Raw genomic sequence first — 22650 nt, 5'->3', positions numbered from 1 at the left:
GTCTAATCATTGACAAACAGACTAGATTTAAGCCAGATCAAAAACTTTAAAAGGTTTTACAAGACATGGGACAGATCTGATAAGGAACCAAGCTGTAGTGGGGGAGCTCTGAAGGTGTTAGAATTTAGGTTAAAAGAAAGTATTTCTTGAATAGCTAAAAAGATACTTTGTAGAGCTGAGGAGGATATGGTATTGCCTGACCCACTTAAGCAAAGGTATGTTTGAATGCGTTTGTTATGGAGAGACCTGAAATCAGCAGAATTTTGAATCCTGTGGCGAAGTAGCCAATATGATAGACAAGTGATATGGATGATAAGAAAGTGAATTGAATGAAAAGCTTGGATTTCAGATTGGTTTTACTGGATAAGAAGAGGGACTTGGGAAAGGTGCAAGACTGGAAGGAAACTTGTTGGAGAAAAAAGGTCAGGAAAGATGAAAAGAAAACATCAGTGAGAGCTGGAGTATACTGCCAATGGGATCCTAAAATGGAATTAAGGATGGCACATTCCATTTCTGACAAGAAATATAAGTGAAATCAGTATGAAAATCACCTCTCCTCCTTTACTAATGGAGCCAAATGGAGGGTAACAACCTATGATGATTTTCAGCTACAAGAGGTAGGTGTAATGGTTTCAAGCTGTTGAGCATTTTTTTGCTTTGTTTTAAACAGTCATTTACTAGCAGCAGACTAGCAGCATTTAAGAATCCTGCAAGACTACAAAACTGCCAATTTCCAAAGCACACAATGCTTTTTGCAGGTTTCACAGTTAAGCATCAAGAATTTATGAAATGCCAAGAATCAAGATTTTTCCAGATGATAGGAGTAGAGAGGGAAGGGCAAAGTATTTCATGGAAAAAAAATGGTAATTGAAGAAACTTTCTGTGTCAGAAGAAAGTCCTTGAATTTGGAAATTTTTGGATGAAGGAGTTATAGCTCCAAACCAGTCTGGTCACCTCATGGCCACACATTGGAAAAACCATTGTCTCTTCAAGGCTTGTTTGAGAGTCAGAGTGATGCAAGCTGGGTTTCCCTGTGAGCTTGCCACATAGCTGGACTGTGTACTCAGAAGAAATTCGTCAGATTTCCATGAATCTTCTCTGGTTTCTTCACCTTTTGTTCACCTTAGCTGCTTCTGGGAAGCATTAGTATTTCTCTGAATTTCTGTATTCCACAGGTTAATCTGAGCATTCACACACATTTAGCAGCAAGTGCTAAACCCCTCTTCACCCATCCTGCACCTCCTATACCTTCCATCATGACTCTTCTCAGTTTGGATGTTCGTATATGTAGGTTATGTAAAGTCTAGGAGGTATTTCTGGACACGTAGTGCTCAGTGCTTTCAGTGAACACACCATTAACATCTCTGACTTCCAGGTGATAATCAGTTTTCCTGGAAATGCTGTTTAAATATTTATCCCAGTGCATTTGATTGGAGTTGACTGAGCTAGAATAATGAGAGGGAAAGGGAAAGCAATGCACACAAACACTTGTCTATGTATGAATTTAATTCTAAATGAAGCTTGGTCTAACAGTTTCAGAACATAATTTTCCTTGAAGAATTTGACTTCCATGCTTCCTAATGTACGTCATACAGAAAAGAATGCAGGAGTTTTCTATTGCCACATTAAGTAGCTATTTCTGGGTGAAGTATTGCAGTTTGTCGGACAAACATATTCTTTAAAAAAATCTTCATATGCTCTCAAAATTCAGGTTCTCATTAGTGGATAATTGAGGAGAAGTCTTCTCCAAGCTGCACTGTATTCATATCATATTCTCAGGTATTTGAGGTAGTACACTTCAAACTGGGAAATGAGACCACGTGTAATGTAAATTCCTGTTTACTTGTAAACTTTGATGCCCGTAACCTTTACTGGCATTGCTAAGGACATGTTTGGATTACAATTTCAGTTTATTTCATAATGAACCATGACAGAATATAAGATGATTTCAGTTTTTAGTGAAGAAAAATGCCAGTTAATATTATAAGGTTATGTTATAAGATGAAGTATTGTCCAAATGGTCATACCTAATTTATTTTTCAGTCTATGCCTTTAATGTCAGCAGTAAAAATCAGTCCTTATTTTAAATGTTTGTTGTTTTTTTTTAAAGTATAGTTTTCAACATAAATATCTGTTTGATTTTGTATCTCATCGTATTTACATTCTTTAAGAGTATATTTTGAAAATAAAATGTTGACTTCAAAACCAGTCTTTTTATTTTTAAATTTTCAGATTGTTATGGAGATGTCATCACATCTTTAAGTGGCAGGAGAGTGCATCACATCATGTTTTAAAATCATTTCATTATAGCTGAGTTAATCTGGCACACTTCTGTGTCAGTATCATTTTTAATTTGAAGAGCTTCAAGGTAACGTGCAGTCTCTTACTTGCATTGAGACTGCAAGTTTTACATCAAATAGGAATTCCAAATAGTTGGAGCTCGTGCTTTTTGATGCATGGCCTCAGCAAAGCTTACCAGGGTTTGGCAAAAGCAATGCCTTTGTTTCAGATTTTAAACAGAAGATTCATTTGTCAAGCCCAGATTCGGAATTTTTTCGTTGCTCTCTTCTGGTGGGCCAGGTTTGCAAAATGCTAAAGGCTGTGTGAGTGTTTTCCTTCAACAGTAATGCCGTTCTGGTCCTGGTACTCATTCTGAAGGGTTAAGATAACCGCACTCAAGATCTTTTACTGGACTGGACTGCAGTATTCTTCCTCTGATTTGCCAGTATGCTTTTTGACAAAGAAGCTTGTAGAGTGAGGAGAATAATATTCAGACTAGAAATATGTAATGCACTTGACCGTAAAAGAGATGAAAAAATACCTACAAATATAACTGACAACCTGTTGGAGTACAGGTTTCAACTCCCTTTGAATGTATTTTTGACAGATTTCTGAGTTGCCTGGCTCTTGCTTTTATCAGAGATTTGTGAGTTTTGTGCATAGTGCTAGAACTCCCAAAGGCATCCAGGGCCAGGATCTAGCTGGATATGGCACTTAAGAAGCTCAAAAAGCATTCTTGCATTTCATGATTGCGATATTGTAAGAAAAGTAAAAATAAAGCTACTTTAAAAATTTAGTTCAATATCCAACTTAAAAGTGGAAAAACTGAGTATGGGCACTATAATATATCTAAATAGTGCTCTGCCATTTACTTGATATTAAAAAAGTTTATTTAATGAGACCTGTGATATGACTAGCTGTAATATAAAGCAGGCATTCTTTAGAATCTAGAAGTCAAAGAATGCCTTGTAGTTACAAAGCATAGTTTCAAAATGTGTTAATTGCACTGTTTCAAAATATGAAATAACTGGATGAGTATATGGCATTGTAAGTAAGATAAGAAAGCTATAAAACATATTTCAAATCTGTTGAACTCTATAATCATGATTAAATATTCTTTTTATGGTTCTGGAAAATATTTTTAATCAATGAATGCATGAGGTTTTCTGGAAATCAGACCTAAATTGTGTAGTTTTAAACCTTAAAGAAGAAAAAAAGTCAGTTTCCATTTAGTTTAATTTCCTTTTCTGCACTAAGTGTCATTTGACAAATGCAGGACATCTCCTGCTGTTTATCTTGAGGAGCCTAGGTTGCTGTTATGTGTTATTATCAGAATATCAAGCAACACAGCAACAAAATTATTTTCCAAAATTTTCTTCTGTTGTTGAGAAATTAACTCATCGTGGAACAATTGAGCTTTGTGTAAAACCTCCGAAATAACAGCTATGCAGGGGCCCCGGAAACATTAACTAGAAGGTGTTTGGATGTGCACAATCTTATCAGTGAGTGAAATCAAATGTCACACATTTCATCTGCTAAGTAGTCATCAATCAGCCTTCACAGAGCAGGAAGAGTATTCTGTGTTTGCTTCACTGATCTCAAGGAAGGAGGCAGGTCCTTCCCCTCCTGCAAGCGAGAATGACAATGACTCCTGAGGATTTGAAGCTGTGTGACACTTGATTTAGAGGCTGCTGTCATCACTTGGGAGGCGGGCTGCCATCTCTCTCCTTTAAAAGTCCTATTGAAAGGGTTCGTGATTAAGTCATGAAAAAGAGGGAACCTTCATTTCCTTGCAGAATTGAATTCACCATAGTTCCACTTAGCACTTTATCTGTTTTATCGTGGTTTACAAAGCATGTGTCTCATTACTCTTGAGAAATTATAAATAAAGTAAATAAGCCACATTAAATGTCAAGGTCAGTTTCTCAATTACATTGGCAAATGAAGTGTCTTCTTCATGCCTAGGCTGACATCTAAACAGTTCTTGATGAGACTGTAAAATGTCGACTATTTCCACCCCTAAAACCTTGTGAAGCCACCATTATTCATTCTCTAATTTGTGTGAATCTTTGAATTGAAACAGGAAACCTTGTTTTGTATGGAGCCTATCTACTTTAGCTTCCTCAGGTATGTAATATAATGCATGAACGTTTTTTGATCTGTTGCTTAGCTGCCATGAAGGATATCCCTGGTAGTCTCTGGTCTAAGTTATTTTTTAGTAATTTTTTAATTCAGCTCTTAAGTTTGGGAGGTAAAAAACAGTGAGGTGATGTGTTTGCTCTCTTCCTAAGGTACAAAGGATGAAATTCTGGCCTCATCAATTCAATGGCATCGAATGTCTTTAGTTGCAGTGTTATTTTTACCTGCTGATTGAGTACATGCAGGTAGATGGACTGTGGTAAACAGCAACAGTGACAGTGACTTTTTTTTTTTTCATTTCCCACTAAATGCTTTATCTTTATACAGGGAGGCAAGCAAAATCTTTTCTGGCTAACAATTGTTTAGTTTAATATTTAGATGTGGCTTATTTTTGCTTGCTTGCTTCTTGGCACTTACAGAGGGGAAAAAGATCCTGTCATTACCTGTGCCTTCATTAACTGGAATAACCAAATATTGAAAACAGATAGTTACATCCAAATGTTCATGCTGAAATAGCAGGACAGTTTATTTTTCATGTTCTTTCTTTCAACCTGTTTTAAGAATTCAGTTCCCTCTCCTTAAAAGACTGAATGCATTGGTTTATTGCTCCCTCCAACTCAAACAAGTAGGCCACTATTTTCAGTGACAGAACACATTTTAATTTGTCTATCAACTCAAGACATAAGTGATTCTTTGGGGATTTCACTTGTACCCACTGAAGACTGTGCATATAGAATGCACATACTTGCTTCCATGCACATGAGTTCCAATATGTATCGTTTATAGACTGAGTGTCTATCAGAAAAGTTTAAACATTGAAAACTGTAGGCTGATTTTTCTCCTCGGTCTTCATTAATGGGAAACCCAAAATGTTAAAAGAGTAGTTCTTCATTCCTATACAAATGAGATGCATCTCACTAAGGACAAAGAAGTAGTAAATGAGTGGGAAATGGTATAGTGGACCTTGATAGAAGAATAGAAATATGTACTGAAGGTTTTCAGGTTTTACATTCATGCTTTTTGTCATGTATGCAAAATAAGAGAGAACAATTTTTCTAAGAAGCTATGTTAAATTCACTAGACAAGGTTGCTTTTTAAAAAAGAACAACAAAAAAAAAAGATAGGCAAGAAACATTTTAAACATTTAAATCCTTTCCTATACACATGCAATCTATGTTGTCTACCTTCTACCATTTCTGTTTACTGCTGCTTGATGCTCTAAACATACCTTAACGATGTCTAATAAATGCTGATTTAACTGAGGAATCTCAACAGATTTAATAAAGCAAGATTTGATTCTTATCCATTACTTATTTCCTCAAGATAGTTTTTTAACATAACACAGGGGAGTTACTGGGATAGCTATGTGGCTAGTGCTGGTTGTCTCAGATATCTCCATGTCTGTCATTTGAGGAATTAGAGAAACTTGAGAGAGACTTTTAGAAATCTTTGCATTATTGAGAAGTTACTCATATAAAAGTCTTGGTTTAAAAAGTTTGGACAGATGAAAAAATCGAAAGGTGTCTGAACCTCTTTCAGATTAGAGTACCTCCCAATACCCTCAAACATGAAGACATCTGGGTCAGGGCAATCCCAAGCACAGAGATAGGCTGGGCAGGGACTAGATTGAGAGCAGCCCTGAAGAAAAGGCCTTGGGGGTTCTGGTGGATGAGAAGCTCAGCATGAGCCATCAGTGTATGCTTGCAGCCCAGAAACCAGAAACCAGAGCCTGGGCTGCATCAAGAGAATTGTGGCCAGCAGGGCCAGGGAGGAGATTCCCCCCCTCTATTCCACTCTGGTGAGACCCCACCTGGAGCTCTTATGTCCAGTTCTGGAGCCCCTATTACAGGAAGGATCTGGAGGTGCTGGAAGGTGTCCAGAGAAGGGCCACAAGGATGAGCAGAGAGCTGGAGACGCTCTTCTATGAGGACAGAGTGAGAGAGTTGGGGTTGTTCAGTCCAGAGAAAAGAAAGCTCCAAGGAGACCTTATTGTGGCTTTCCAATATCTGAAGGGGGCTATGAGAAAGCTGGGGAGGGACTTTTGAGGGTGTCAGGAAGTGATAGGACTAGGGGGAAAGGAACAAAACTAGAAATGGGTACATTCAGATTGGATGTTAGGAAGAAATTCTTCCCCATGAGGGTGGTAAGACACTGGAAGAGGTTGTCCAGGGAGGTGGTGGAAGACTCATTCCTGGAGGTTTTTAAAGCCAGACTGGATGAGGCTCTGAGCAACCTGATCTGGTGTGAGGTGTCCCTGCAGTGTTGGAACTAGATGATCCTTGAGGTCCCATCCAACCCTAGCAAGTCTATGATTCTGTCTGTAAGGCAATTGCACATTTGTTTCATGGCATTAAATACTGGATGTGTTCACATGTTTCAATGTGTAAAGTCATGGTAACTATTAAAGCATTTATTTTTGCCCACCGTGTATTTTTTCAACTATGCAAAAGAAATTGCAGGAAGGTGTCTGATTTAAAATGTATCCCTATATAAAGGGGGTGTGGAAGAATAAGCATCACAGCTCCTCAGCTCTGCTAACGGGAAGCACCAGCAAATGCAACGTTTGTTTGGCTGGCATTTTTGGCACAATACAAAACAAGTTCTTGAGACACAACAGAACATTTGTTTTCTGATCTGAGGGTATTTTAGAACGGGAGACTTCATGGCTGTAGATGGACCACTTTTTGGAGACTTTCTGTATCTTTTTATTGGTGCCAAGGTGGAACTACATAAGCACAAGAGTGTTGTCTTCGAACTGGTTTTGTCTTGGAAAGCAAGCAATTTATTGTTTAGTACTTCAGTGATGCGGTGTTATCACTGGCTGGCACAGATGTGCTTTAAAGGCTGGGAAAAAAATTGCTACCATTCGGTGATTGCTGCTTATGCAAGTGACTCGTGTCAAGGATGTGCAATGGAATTGATACTGGAGGGTGAATGTTCATTGCAATCGTCATTAGTAGCCAAGCTTTGCATTGCAGGTTGCTGAAAGGGCAGGGGGATGGTCATTCCTCCCATGCATGCTGTAAAATGTTGCTCCATGTAAGTAGATGTGAGAACAGGAAAAAAGGGAACAGTGTGAAAATACTGATGTCCTTCTATTCCACTGTGTCGTGCCTCTGTGTATGCAGTCCTGTACACAGGTACGCATGGCATGGGTGGGGACAGTGTAAAAGCTGGTCCAGAGAAGTATGCAGTGTAGCACAGAGAAATGCAAGGAAAGGCTTGCAGGGCAGAGTAGTGGAAGCTGTGGCACAGGTGGTAAGGGCAGTGAACAGCTGAAGTGCAATTGCCATCAACAGAGATTATAAGGGGAAGCACCTTCCCCTGACGGACAAACAGATTGCTGGGTCCACATCGAACCCTTCACTGCTAAAATGCTTCTGCCACAGTTGCCTCTACTAGCTGACTTCAGTTCTGGGCTATCCTAGTCCAGGGCACTCTTGTCCTCAAGGAATTCTTCTTCTAGGTACGCTGATGGGAGTGTGGGCAAAGGAAGACAGCAAACAAACTGGTGTAGCATTCTTGTCTTGGGGTGTTTTCTGAGTCACCAATTATCAGGAAGTAAAAATACTTGTCTGAGAGGGGTGGACTTTTTCTGACAGAAGAAGATCCTCCTCCTACTACCCCTAAGATCTGTGTTTAGATCACCTTCTAAAAGCAGTTTTCTGACTCAGAGTAGAGCTGAGATTTCCTAGTTAAATTCAAGGCTTGCCTGCCTAAGCACTGGCTTGTCTGGTCCATACATAGAAACGTCTTGTAGCTGCTTAAATAATTTAGGTTGAAATGGCAATGAAGTCTTGGGGGACTTGTAGGAATTAAGTTTCTTTATGTATGTGCATAAATATGTGCATGTGGGTATGTTTTTGGAATTATTTCTTTCCAGATTTATTTGCAATAGATGACTTGGCTTCTAAAATGAACTGGAATAAACAGTGACGATTGAGTTAGATAGTATCAGGCATTTCTGGATAGGCAATCTAGGATTTTAATTATATCAATAACTATGGATTCCAAAGAATGGAACTGTAGTTTAAAGTGTGGGAAAGTTACTATAAATTGTGTCTTGGCCGTCTATGCTCCTTCAATCACTTCCTGACTGTGTTTACTCAGTTTTCAAGCCAAATTGAGCTTTTCTAACTGCAAACAGTACAAGCCAATCTTGATCCATAAAATGCAACCTGTTGCTTTAGCCAGTGAAAAAGCTGGACTCCAGAAATTATCCAGGATTTCTGTTTCTAATAGAGTATGTCATAACTCTTTTATTACCACATCATTGTAGTTTTGTCAATGGGAGTAACAATTTTGCTGGTAACTTTAGCAGATGTGATACGTAGTGAAGGCAGGTAGCAGCAGTGGAATTGTGGTATATTTCTAATGTAGGCTCTGGGCTCACAGAGCTAGGCAAGTGAAAGGAGGGCTGAGAATAAATGACTGTTAATTTTCCATTCCTATTTGGACAGAGCATTGTATAATCACTTGAAATCATATGGGAAAGCTGTGGACATGAAAGCTCCCAGGTAACAGAATTGTATTCTGGTCATAGCCCTGTGTTGCCTCATTGCTACTGCTGCCCAGGGCAGTCAGGTTAGGAGCAAGCTGTGGGGTTGTTTTGAGGTTTTTCGTATATGTGGAGGTTTGCCAGAGCCAGAGAAATTATTAGGAAAGAAGACGAATGGATTTCTATTCTCCTGGCACTCTTTGGAGTAGGTAGGGTGGAATAAGGACCTATCCATCATTGATGCTATTGCTAACAGAAATGTGGGGTTTGTCATTCTGCTTTCATTTGCTTCATAACAGAGAAGGCTTTTCAAGTACATTGAGCACTAGTCCTGCGTTCACTTTCATGTGGTGGAGCACCAGCTGCATTGTCATTTGCAATTTATGCCAGCCAAAGCCTGCAGTTCTGCATGCTCTGCTCTTTGACCTGCTACCTCCTTCCTCCCCAGTCAGCTGCTGTCACTCTGCTGCTAATTTACATTCTTCAATGAATGAAGCCTAATCCCTAACCCTTAATCCTCCTAAAAACAGCTGAACTTTGTGATCGTATCTTGACTTTGCAGGTCATTTTGATAAATTTTTCAAAAGGTGGGGGGAGGGAGGGAAGTACTTTCATTTCTCAGAAGAGTAGCCATCATTTGCATGTTGGGAGGCACTTTTGGTGAGTGGCAAGGCATTTTTTTCCTTACTCCCTCTCCCCGCTGCCACATTGACCATAATCATCTAGGGATTCTATTTCAGTTCTGTCTGCAGTTCTGTCTGTTATGCAGCATATATTCCTGGCAAAGAAATCTCAGGAAGAGGGATTTCCAAGGAGACCTTGTTCCAGTGTATTGAGGTAGAATGGGGACAGTGCACTTTACCAGCATACTGTTTGATAGATGAATTTAGCAAGGAAGAGAGACTTCTCTAGCTTCCCCTTTTTAAAAGTAGTAATTTTTATTCCTGGAGCCAGACAGTATCTGAATGACCCATGCCCTTTCTGCCTATAGGACTCTATTACCATGCTGTTAGCAACTTCTCCCACAAGCTCAGGCAGCACAGGAGGATGGTCCACCTCTTTGAATCCAGTAAGGTTTGCATTTCTCCTCTGAATGCTATACTGCGTAGTGAATTGGCAATATTTATCTTGTCTGTTGCCTATACTGCATTCCTGTGTTACATTGTGATAAACACATGAATGCAGTATATCATTGTGAAATTACTGGCTTTGTTCTGCAGAGAAAATTAGAGATGGCCCAAGAATCAAAGTTTAAATCTCTCTTAATAGAGTTGTTGTAGAGTGACAGAGCAGAGAGGGAAGCTCTTCCTCAGAAGGTGAAGTGTGCCAACTATTGGAGGTCATTGTGGGTCCAATCCCCTCCTACAAGCCTTTAGGCAAAGCTTAGCAAGGAGATTCTTGTGGTTCTGGCTGGTACTCTGGCTGTCTGTGTTGCTTTCACTTCTAGTCTGGATTATTGCAATTTCTGTGTTTTGGAAAGTTTGGTCAGTAGAAAATGTGATTGCTGGCTCACTCAGTAATGTGTCATGTGGAGAGCACAGGCTGGGGAGTCCCATGGCTCCTTATTTAAATAAATAAACATTATAAAATGTGCAATGTTTAACTTTGTAATAGAAACAAGAGGGAATTGTGCAGTGTATGATTAAATATGGGAATGCTCAAGCAAACAATGGAATAGCTTATGAAAGAAAAAAAAAATGTAAAAAATAAGTTCTCCATAGTGAAAATCTCATGGACAAGCATCTTGTTAAGATTCCTTGGAAAGGCAGTAGTCTGCTCAGCTGTTAGCCATGTAAGAGAGAAATATGTGCGTGAGTATCCAAATGTTCAGTTTCTAATCCAGTTTCCCAAGCACTGCAAATCAAGCTTGCAGCAGGCTTGGTAGCTTAAAAAAAAAAAATCCCCTTGAAAAGCTGTCTTCCAAAACCTCAATTCTTACTAGGAAGCAAAGCCACTTTCTTGTGGCATAAAAATTATTGTGCTTTGGGTAAAAGTTTTCAAACATAGGGCCTGCAGAAATAGCAGACTTCAGAAAGATTTATCTTTGTCAGCATAAACAACTCATCCTTGCCCATGAAAGCTGCACATCAGGTAAGATGAATTCTTGCAAAGTGCCCTTCCTTGAAAAAAACTCAGTCTCAACCTTCAGATTAGATCCCACAAACCTGCATTAGATAATATATCAAATGGTACAGAGATAGGAGAATGGGTAATGAAGAAGGGAATCTTGCCTACGCTTCTTATTCTGATAGTGTCACATGAACATATAGTCATGGCTCTCGTGTGGATGGCCCACAAGCTGGAGACCAGGGAGACAAAGTCCCTCCCACTGTAACAGACAACAAGTGGCTATCTGAGGAACCTGAAGATATCTAAGTCCATGGGACATATGTAGATGCATCCCAGAGTCCTTAGGGAATTAGCTGATGTAGTTGCCAGTTTCCATGATATCTGAAAAGTCCTGGCAGTCAGGTGACTGGAAGAAAGGAAACATTACTCCCATTTTTAAAAAGGGTAGAAAGGAGAACCCTGGGAACTACCAACCTGTCAGCCTCACCTCCGTGCCTGGGAAGATCATGGAACAGATCCTGCTAGATGCCAAGCTGAGGCACATGGAGGACAGGAGGTGATTCAAGACAGCCAGATGGCTTTGCTAGGGGCAGGTCCTGCCTGACTAACCTTGTGGCCTTCTATGACAAAGTGACTATGGCAGTAGATAAGGGACAACCTATGGATGTGATCTGTCTGGACTGCTGCAAGGCCTTTGACACTGTCCCACAACATCCTGCTCACCAAGCTGGAGAGAGATGGATTTGCTGGGTGGACTGCTCAGTGGGTAAGGAATTGGCTGAATGGTCACATCCAGAGGGTGGTGCTCAATGGCTTGAAGTCCAGATGGAGAGCAGTGACAGTGATGTCCCTCAGGGGTCTGTACTGGGACCTGTGCTGTTTAATATTTTTATCAATGCTGTAGACAGAGGGATCCAGGCACCATCAGCAGTGTGCAGATGACACCAAGCTGAGTGGTGCTGTCAATATGCCAGAGGGACAGGATGGCATCCAGAGGGACCTGGACAGGCTGGAGAGGTGGCCCAGGTGAGCCTCATGAGGTTCAACAAGAGCAAGGGCAAGATTCTGCACCTGGGCTGGAACAATCCTCACTATCAATATAGGCAGGGGGAGGAGGTGATAGAAAGCAGCCCTGTGGAAAAGGACTTGGGGGTGGTGAAGGATGAGAAGCTGGACATGAGCAGGCAGTGTGAGCTTGGAGCCCAGAAGGCCAATCACACCCTGGGCTGCATCAAAAGATGCATTGCCAGCAGATCCACAGAGGTGATTCTGCCACTTTGCTCTGGTCTGGTGAGACCTCAGTCCCAGTCTGAAGCCCTCAAAACAGGAGGGACATGGACCTGATGGAGCAGGTCCAGGGGAGGGCCACAAAATGATCAGTGGGTTGGAGCACCTCTGCTATGAGGACAGGCTGAGGGAGCTGGGGGTGTTCAGCCTGGAGAAGAGAAAGCTCTGGGATAATGATGACCTTCCAGTACCTGAAGGGGGCCTACAAAAAGGATGTAGAGAGACTGTTCACAAAGGCCTGCAGTGATAGGACAGAGGCATCGGTTTCAAACTAGAGTAGATTTAGACTGAATGTTAGGAACAAGTTCTTTCCCATGAGGGTAGTGGAACACTGGACAGGTTGCCTAGGGATGTGGTTGAGCCCCCATCCCTGGAGATACTCAAAATGAGGCTCAACAGGGATCTGGGCAACCTTATCTAGTTGAGGATGTCCCTGCTGACTGCCAGGGGGTTGGACTAGATATCTTTGGAGGTCCCTTCCAACCCAGACCATCTATGATTCTGTTGAGACTGCTTAATCACTGGGTTTGTGGGGTCTTTTTAATAGCTAAGCTGAGTTAGGGACTTAAAAGTGTGATTTGTGCTTTTTGTCAAGCCACATAAACCACTGAGTTTAAAGCTTGCTTAAGTATATTTATTGTCCTTTTCATTAATAGTTTAGACAAAAATAGAGCTCTACTACAACATGACTCAACATTATCTTGTTGGATTTTTTTCCTTCTGAGATGCCTAAATAATACAGAGGACCTATTACAAGTCTGTGAATGAACATGGCAAATGTAGTTATCCAATGAGGCCAGGAGTATGTTTTGCAAAGACATTAAGTAGCCAGCCTTTGTGTCACTGTGCAATCTTTATGGTTGCGGGAGCTTAGCAGGAAGCTTGTTGAGCTTCGCCTGTGTTTTGCTGCTTTTCTCATCAGTGTCTTAATGCCTGCTGATTAAGGGGACATAAATCTTTGTGATATTAGCAGAGGAATCCATTTTCATAGCAAATTACAAACTTTGCCTGCCGCCCTTTAACTTTTACCACACACATGTGGGCAGCTACTTGTACATATCTTTGTCACACAATGAATGCTCTCTTCCTGGAAACCTGAACCTCTTACTGCTGCTGGAAAGTAGCCTTTACTCTTGAGGTCACCTAACTTGGCAAGTTAGTGAGTTAATGGGTCTGAAAAGATTATCCTCGACCAAAATTTGTGTAAACATTCTCCTTCCAATGTAGAATGTACGGGTTTGGATACCTTTCATCTTTTGCTGCACATCCCAGATGTTTGCTTCTTTCCTCTCTTCACATACACTGATGGGATTGATAATGTACTGAGTTGAGATTTATGTCTCAAGCATGGCATGTTTGTGCTCTGCTTCATTACACCTTCTTTCTTCTTTTATTTGGGAAAGAAGTACCTTAAAAGCCTTTTTTTAATTCACATTTGATTTGTTTATTCAATGCTTTCCAAAAGCAGGCTGGTTGCTCAACCCCTTCGTTTCCTCTGTTGTTCCCCTTCAATACTCCTTTCGGTCAAGGATGAATCTATGCTGTAGTGATTTACACCCTCAGCTGCTTTGAAAATACTTCCAGAAGGTAGAACTCACAATGTGCTTTGGGTAGGTCCATGTTAAAATAAAAAGAGGAAAAAAACAATAGTCACCTACATAAAGCAGATCCTTAACATGATTTATTTGGAGGATCAAATACTGTTTTTTCCCCAGGTGATACTCCAATAGGCATTCACTGCTTAAGATTATGGAGAACATTTTAAGGTTAAAAAAATATTTACATTCTTATCTCTCACTGCATGTCAACATCTCCTAATGGATATGTGCTGTTAAATGTTTGTTTGGGTTTGAGCTGAAGGTCTCTGAAGCTGAGCTACTGTTAATTTCTCTAGCATAAGGACTATGGTACTATACAATCTATTCAGCAATGACCTGGGTGAGGGGACAGAGTGCCCTGCCAGCAAGTTTGCTGATGACACCAAACTGGGTGGAGTGGCTGACACAGGAGGATTGTGTTGCCATTCAGTGAGACTTCGGCTGAGAGCTGGGCAGGGAGAAATTCAATGAAATTTAACAAGGGCAAGTGTAGAGCCTTGCACCTGGGAAAGAACAACCCCATGGAGCAGTGTAGGTTGTGGACTGACCTGCTGGAGAGCAGTGAAGGGGAAAAGGACCTGGGGCTCCTGGTGGGTGGAAGGATGGCCATGAGCCAGCAATGTGCTCTTGTGGCCAAGAAGGCCAATGGCATCCTGGGTTTTATTAGAAGGAGTGTGGTCAGTAGCTCAAGAGAGGTTCTCTATCCCCTCTACTCTGCCCTGATGAGGCTGCATCTCGAATCTTGTGTCCAGTTCTAGTCCCCTCAGTTCAAGAAGGACCTCAGAGAACTGCCTGAAAGAGACCAGCACAGAACCACAAAGATGATGGAGTGGAACATCTTCCTTATAAGGAGAGGCTGAGGGAGCTGAGGGCTCTTTAGCTTGGAGTAGAGGAGCCTGAGGGTGACCTCACTAATGTTGATAAAGATGTGCTGGGTGAGTGCCAAGAGGCTGGAGCCAGGCTCTGCTGGGTGATGCCCAATGACAGCACAAGGGGCAATGGTGGAAATTGAGGCATGGGAAGTTCCATGGAAACATGAGGAATTTTTTTTTTCCCTGTGAGGGTCACCGAGCCCTGGAACAGGCTTCCCGGGGGGCTGTGGAGTCTCCTTCTCTGGAGACGTTCAAAACCTGCTATGTTCCTGTGTGACCTGCTCTAGGTGACCTTGCTCTGGCAGGAGAGTTGGACTGGATGATCTTTCGAGGTCCCTTCTAACCCCTGACATTCTGTGATTCTGTGTTTTTTTTTTTTTTTCCTCAAGGATGATGCAGACACACTTGTTGCAAGATCAACGTGTTTGCTTAGGTATCAACAAAAGGTATTTAAAGAGCAAGGAAGTGTGCTTTGAGCTAGGATACCATTACCAACTGAAAAAATAATTGTGTTTTTTCACTCTATAGATGATTTTGCGACATATCTTTATTCTCTTAAACATGACAGTGGTGTTATCTGATAAAAGACACATCTATTTTTCATCAGATTGTAGAACTCCTTATTTTAGAGTATGTTTTCTGATAGCTTTCTTGATTCTACACTATGCTACTGCTTTCTTGTCAGTTTTTGTAAATCCTGCATAAACTCCTTTCTGACCCTTCCCCTTGCTCCCACTGCTGCCTGCTCTGGGTAGGAGAAGTCTATTCATGTTGTGTCCTTACAATTTTAAGTCTCCCATTTGGTCAGTCTTTGAGAATGGTTTAACTTAGCTCTGGTGAGAGAAGGAAATTAATAAGAAGTAAATTGTAAGGCTGAAAGAAATTTTCAGTAAGTGAATTGTCACACTAATAGGGCCTTGATTATTTTATTTCCCTTGCCTGTTTTGAAAGTGTTTTCAGTTAAGTCAGAAACCACTCTTAACAAAACCATCTACTCTCTGGGTCTTGACTTTCTTAGTTGGAAAGCTGAAATCTATACCTAATACACTGTGGTGTGTGGAAACAGTAAAAATACTCAGAAGAAGGGACTTGCTAGCTATGATTGTCAGGGTCACAGGATGTTAGGAGTTGGAAGGGACCTCTGGAGATCTTCAAGTCCAGCCTCCCTGCCAGAGAGGAACCATAGAATTTAGCATAGGTCACACAGGAACACATCCAGATGGGTCTTGAATATCTTCAGAGAAGACTACTCCACAGCCTCTTTGGGGCAGCCTGTTCCAGTGCTCTGTGACCCTTACAGTAAAGAAGTTCTTCCTCATGTTGAGGTGAATCTTCCTGTGCTGTAGTTTACATCCATTGCTCCTTGTCCTATCACAGGGTGCATGTGAGAAGAGGCTGTCCCTTCCTTCCTGACACTCAGTCCTCATATATTTCTAGACATTAGATTCCTTCTCAGTCTTCTCTCTAGACTAAACAGCCCCAGTGCTCTCAGCCTTCCTTTGTAAGGCAGTGCTCCAGTCCCTTAATCATCCTTGTAGCCCTCCCTTGGACTCTCTCAAGTAGATCCCTCTCCCTCTTGAACTGGGGAGCACAGAACTGGATGCAGTATTCCAGGTGGGGCTTCACTAGGGCAGAGTAGAGGGGGAGGAGAACCTCCCTCGACCTACTGCTTTCTAGCACATCACCTCCCAACCTGTACTGATGCAGTTTATTCTTCCTTCCCAGAAGGACTCTCCACTTATCCTTGTTGACCCTCGTTAGGCTTCTCTGCCCAGCTACCCCAAGTCTCGCTGAATGATCTCACAGCCTTCAGGTGTCTCAGCCAAGCCTCCCGGCTTGGTATCATCAGCAAACCTGCTGAGCAGGCACTCGGTCCCCTCATCAATGTCATTGATAAAGATGTCCACAGTAGTTCTTTAATATTTTAAATTTATTTTATGCCTAATTTTTATGGCTAATTAACTAAGTTCTGTTTAATCAAGTTTTTAATAGCCTCCTGTTTGTCTGCATGGGCCTTCTATAAGAGGAGGAGGCAAGCTTTAGATACAGTGTTCTCTAGTCCCTTGCTGTAGTGGTATGCCTGTAGTCCCCAATAAAGCCCTCCTCTCTCTGCTATCATATTCCTGTGAGCTGGAGCCATTCTGCTGCACTGAGTAAAGGACCAATGGTTAAAAAAATATGAGTCGCTCCCAGGAAATCCTAAGGAGTAGGAGTAGGTTTGATGTGGTTTATGTCACATTGCAGGAATATTATCTACTAGCATTCTTCTATACAACGTGTACTTTCCCATTCCAAATATAATCAATTAATACTCTGTAAGGTAATGAATATGATATTATATTGCAAAAAACACCAGTTTGAAAGTATTGCTGCATGCACTTGTAATACTGAAACTGGAACTGCACTAAGGCTTAGAGATGGCCTTCTCTTATTGATCCTGACACTTTACGGCTTTAAGGATGTCTCTTGATATGATGAGATTATAATATCATCGAGAGTGTCTACCTTTAATGAAAAAAATTGCAGTCATATTTTGTTGATTTTATGCTTTTGTAGTTTACTTGAAGGTAAAAGCGTGTGTTTTTTCTTGCTTTGCATTAATGCATTTCATTCCAACTTTAAAATTCCATATTTGACTTCTGATCTTCTGTATAACAACTTTCATATCAACTTGCTTACATCATCTGAAACATGAAGTCAATCTCGCAGGCATGCATTTCATGTTTTGCATTATAATATATCTTGTTTCTTTATCTTTCAAAATCCTAAGACTACTTTTCCTTTCTCCTGTCGCAGGATGACAAAGACTTGGTTCATGAGTTTGTTGTTGCTGAAGGTCTGACTTGCTTAATCAAAGTGGGAGCAGAGGCTGACCAGAATTATCAGAACTACATCTTGAGAGGTAAAGAAAATGCATTCAATTTTTTTTTTTTTGGTTGGTTGGTTGGTTTTTTTTGCTTTGAAGCTTTCGCAGTTCTGCTGCAAATTTAAGTGTCTTGAAATATGTTTCCAGTTTGGTCCCAATTCTTGCATATTATACAGGATAATTAAGAGGGGATTAATACCACTAAGCAGGATTAATTGGAAAATCCAAATATTAATAATCTCTCTGTTGTCCATCTTTTCTTGTAGATTGTATTGAGAATCTGTAATTCTAAGCAAAGGCATTCTTGAGCTCTCACTGGATAATTGTAAATGTCAAAGGACACAGAGCAAAGTAACTTCTGGGAGTAGCATTTGTAGCTATGGAATAAACAGTGACATGGTCATAACTGAAGGTCTGTTGGCTGGAAACAATTTTTAGCTATCCGATATTTTAACAGATTAAACAGTGATAATCAGAGGTTTACATTCTGTTCTTTGCACTTTGCACTGGCAGAGGTAGGGCTTAGAGAGTCATGTGGAAAAGGTGTGTTACACCATTAGAAAGTTTATTTATTGTATTGTCATCCAAATGAACTCATGAGATTTTCATCTAATGAGGAAACCCATGCTGGTGAACTGGGAGGGTTCTTTCAGTATTTCAAGGGGTTGTGAGGGAGGAGAGAACAGTCACACCAAGGCCTCTTTGCTGCTGGGTGATATCAAAGTAAATAGTGCTAATGAATGCATAGTTGTGATGGATTGTTCATTTGCATTTTCTTAGACTGATATACATAGCTGTCTTTTAAAATGTCACTTTGATATATTTAGCTGCTAAGACTCAAACTGCAAATTGAGGAGCAGAAATAGAAAAATAAGGAAAAGGATTTTGTAAGAACCAGAAATACCAGGTTATTGAAAGCAAGGATGCAAACAGGAAGTGTGGCTTCATGCAAAGAACTTGAAGATTAGACTGTACGCATTTTGGAAGTGTGTAAGAAACCAAACCAGTACCACAGACTACACCCTATGTCAGTAGTTGTACAGTGAAATAGATGTACTTGAGTAGTAGCTTGTATATAATCAAAAATTAAAAGACTTAACCACAGTGAAGCTAGACAAAGACACAGAAACAAATGAAAGAAAAAGAGTTTTTCTTTACAGTGGAAAGAAGTTTCTGCAAGGAAATCGATAATAGATTATCTCAGAAAATTCAGACTAGAAGCAAAATGAAGGTGCTGTTTAGGACAGTCTGGCCTTCAGTCTAGGGATTTACTCCTTTGTTAGCTCAGCATTTGTGTGGCATGGCAGGATGATATCTTTGCCCTTTAGCTGGGTTTTGGAGCCACAGATTGAAAATTCAAAATAAGAAAGCCTGATAGGTGTTTACAGTACCTGAGCGTCTGAGTACCCAAACACCAGATAGATCTGCAGCTCTTCTGCTGCAACGTCAGATAAGGGCCCAGAGCACTGCGCCTCACAGTTGGCATCCAAGTGATCTCACCATGGTATTGCATGGTCCTTCATCTTACTGACATCTCATTTGACGCTCATTGGATTGAGAAGAATTAAAATCCCCCTCCTTCCAGACTGATTGTTGGGTTTTTTCTTTTTTTTTTTTCTTTTTTGGTTGGTTGGTTTGTTTGATGGTTGGTTTCAAACAGGAATAAAATGTTATGTATGTTACTAGGATATACCTTAATTCATCCAGAATTCAGGAGGATCACAGTGGTCTCTTGTTTTAACTTCACTAGCTCTCAGGAGAATGGTGTCCATGGTCTGAAGTTAGACATTTTACACTAAATTCAGTGAATAATAAAACAGAGCATTAGTGCCAGTGTTCATAGCATTATATTAAGGAAACTGCGAACTCAGCTTACTGTGTTGTTATTAGCAAGTTCTCACAGGTTATTCAGAATAAATATAAATTAAAACAATAAAAATGAACCATGTAGAAATATGTGATGCTTTTAGGGATCGGTACCTTCTGAAATCACTTCTTTTTTCCCTCTCTTTTGCTGGTGCTTGGAGCTGAAGTTTCTCTCGGGGTAGCGTATTCCAGTATCTGCATGATGTAGGGTTTGTTTCAGAAACTAAATTGGTCTTGGTTGTCTCTCAGGAATTTGAAAGCTTGTTGCAACTCCAAGATTATGTCAGCTGGTTTGCAGTTCCAGGATCCAGCATGTACTGTCTGAAAAGAGCTGCATGTGCAATGAGATAAAGATAGGTTTGGAAGCACAGCGTAGCCACACAATCTTATCCAAATACATGGAGGAGGATGTTGAAAAGAAACACTAAATACGTCATGTAAGAGTGTTTCTGGTATATTATTTTTTGAAGACCATAGTGATTGTTTGGATTTTTGTATTTATTTTTTGTGTGTGTGACAGTCACTTGTTATTGCAGTGCTTCATTTTACTAAACATGGAGTACTGGTAAAGCGATGAGTAAATTTTACAGAAAATACGTCACAGTTAGGACTGAGGTGGTCCCATAAACTTTAAACTCAGTAACTCAGAGTTAAATTATGGAGATTAGAAAAAACAAGAAAACAAAGGTGATGTCATCTTTGTCTTGAATTTTTGTACCTTACTGCTGTGGTGCCCTTGTTCTGCAGATCCTTTTGGAGTGGAATACATCCTCCTTATTTTCACTAATGTGAATCATAAAGTGATTTGTTACTCTGGCTGCATTTCTCTAGCACATCCAGTGGAATTCCTCTTGTGAACCTAATCCATCTTGCAGGGCTTGTGACAGGAAATGGCAGCCTTAGGTACAGCAATGGCTTTCCAGGGCTCACCCATGCAGGGCTGCCCATCATCTTGAACAAGGGATTTCTGAGTGTTTCCTGTGAACTTGCTTGCTTATACTGTTCAAGAAATAGCTTTGTACCTAGGAGGACAAATAGATTAGAAGTGCATGTACATGGAAGGGTTGTAGGTAGTTCAGTGAGTTCCCAGATAGGAGTCATTTCTTGAGGACATTACTTTCATTTTCCCAAAGGTCTTCATTGTTTTGCTCTAATGTTACCTGGTTGTGAATTTCTGCTTAGTGGTTTTGACTTGGTTCAAATACAGACCCAGCTGCCAAAAAAGTGACTGAATATGTCACAAAAATTTTAGTTACTTTAATAGATAAGTGGAGTGTGACTTCAACATGCAATACTGAGAAATCCAGACAGTATTGCCATGGAATCATAGAATCAGTCAGGGTTGGAAGAGACCACAGGATCATCTAGTTCCAACCCCCCTGTCATGGGCAGGGACACCCCACACTAGATCAGGCTGGCTAGAGCCTCATCCAGCCTGTTCTTAAACACCTCCAGGGATGGGTTCTCAACCACCTCCCTGGGCAACCTGTTCCAGGGTCTCACCACGCTCATGGTGAAGAACTTCTTCCTTATGTCCAGCCTGCATCTCCCCACTTCCAGCTTTGTTCCCTTTCCCCTAGTCCTGTCACTATCTGAGATCCTAAAATGTCTCTCCCCAGCTTTGTCAAGTGCTAAGGAGAGACTGTTTAAATCTGGTGTGGTCTCCTGAAGTAGGGTTGTTCCCAAACTGTTCCATTGTGTCAGTGTAAATCCTAAACTAACAGTAACCAGGTCTTCCCTCAAGAGTTACCATGTCGATAGACTAGTTTAGAAATTGTTGTTCAGCCTAAATTTATTCTTAGATGTTCCTTTTAATTTTAATGCATATCTAAAGATATGTTTTCAGGCATAATTTTTTTACCCTCATGGAAACAGTCTTTCTTTACATTCCCCACCTTTTTTTTTCCTCTTTGGTGATGAGGATTCATCAGGGTTATGAACTTCATTCATAGCACTGATGTTAAAAGCTTCTGCCCCAGTTGCAAGATTGCAGTATGGTGGATGTCCCCTAAATATTAAAAAATAAATGGAAATGAGTGAAAGCTAGATGAAAGTGTCCCCAACTGATGAGGATTATTATAAATCTTACTCTAATATTGAATATGTTCTTGATATAATTTTGAGATCTTTTGTTCCTTGCATAGAATGAGAAAACAACACATTAAGTGCTGTGGCTGAGCACAGACTAATTAAATAATTAGGATCATAGGATCATAAGGTATTAGGGGTTGGAAGGGACCTTCGAAGATCATCAAGTTCAACCCCCCCACCAGAGCAGGACTATAGAATCTAGCACAGGTCACACAGGGAATTCATACCCAAATGGGTATTGAAAGTCTCCAGAGAAGGAGACTCCACAGCCTCTCTGGGCAGCCTGTTCCAGTGCTTTGTGACGGTGAACGAAGTTCCTTCTCATGTTGAGGTGGAACCTCCTGTGGTGTAGTTTATATCCATGTAGTTTATTGGTTGAATTATGGCAGTTTCCATGGTTTTTGTTAATTTGTTCAGTGCTGTTGGGAGAGAAAGAAAAGCAGCTTCTGTAGACCAAGGCTTAATTATTTTTCAGGCATACTGAATATGTAAGATGTGAGCGGTCAGGATGAGGCTGGTGACATCTTGATGTGAAAAGCTCTGCCTGGTAGGATCCTATCCTGTCTGTTCCTCACATCCAATGTGGAGGCTGTCAAAAGGCTATCCAGTGTCTTTTGCAGAGTATATTTGTATATTTGGATCCCAAATTGCCTGCTTATGGATGCAAACCAGTATTCAGAGTCATCCATAATTAGATGAAACCTAGTCCATGTGGTCTGAAAGCACAAGCCAGGGGTCTGGGCTGAGTCCAGAAATGTCGTGGTTTGAGCTGAAACAGCACTGTACTTGAGGACAGAACAAATTTACCCCAAAGGAGTAAATAACCAGACTCGCACAGATTTGGAGGTCACGCAGAGTTACTTTTTACGAAAGTCAATCCAATACAGAAGGTACAAAGGCAAAAGGATACACACATACGCACACACACACATACGCACACACACACATACGCACACACACACATACGCACACACACACATACGCACACACGCACACGCATACGCACACACATATACACATATATACGTGCACACACATATATATACACACATATACACAAACACATACATATACACACATACG

The 22650-nt window shown here is 40.7% G+C and overlaps 1 protein-coding gene across 2 annotated transcripts in view; it reads left to right on the top strand.

The window, feature by feature from the left end:
• Positions 1-22650, top strand: part of FHOD3 (formin homology 2 domain containing 3) — a 398084-nt gene that overhangs the window by 176307 nt on the left and 199127 nt on the right. For both annotated transcript variants that reach the window (XM_054381537.1, XM_054381535.1), the window contains exon 5: positions 17541-17646. In XM_054381537.1, coding sequence (XP_054237512.1) covers positions 17541-17646 — 106 coding nt within the window. The remainder of the gene's footprint in view (positions 1-17540; positions 17647-22650) is intronic.

This window comes from Indicator indicator, chromosome 6 (genome assembly GCF_027791375.1).
Source record: "Indicator indicator isolate 239-I01 chromosome 6, UM_Iind_1.1, whole genome shotgun sequence".
NCBI lineage: Eukaryota > Metazoa > Chordata > Aves > Piciformes > Indicatoridae > Indicator > Indicator indicator.
The sequence above is the reverse complement of the archived record's forward strand: the minus strand, read 5'-3'. Positions and strand labels throughout refer to the sequence as shown.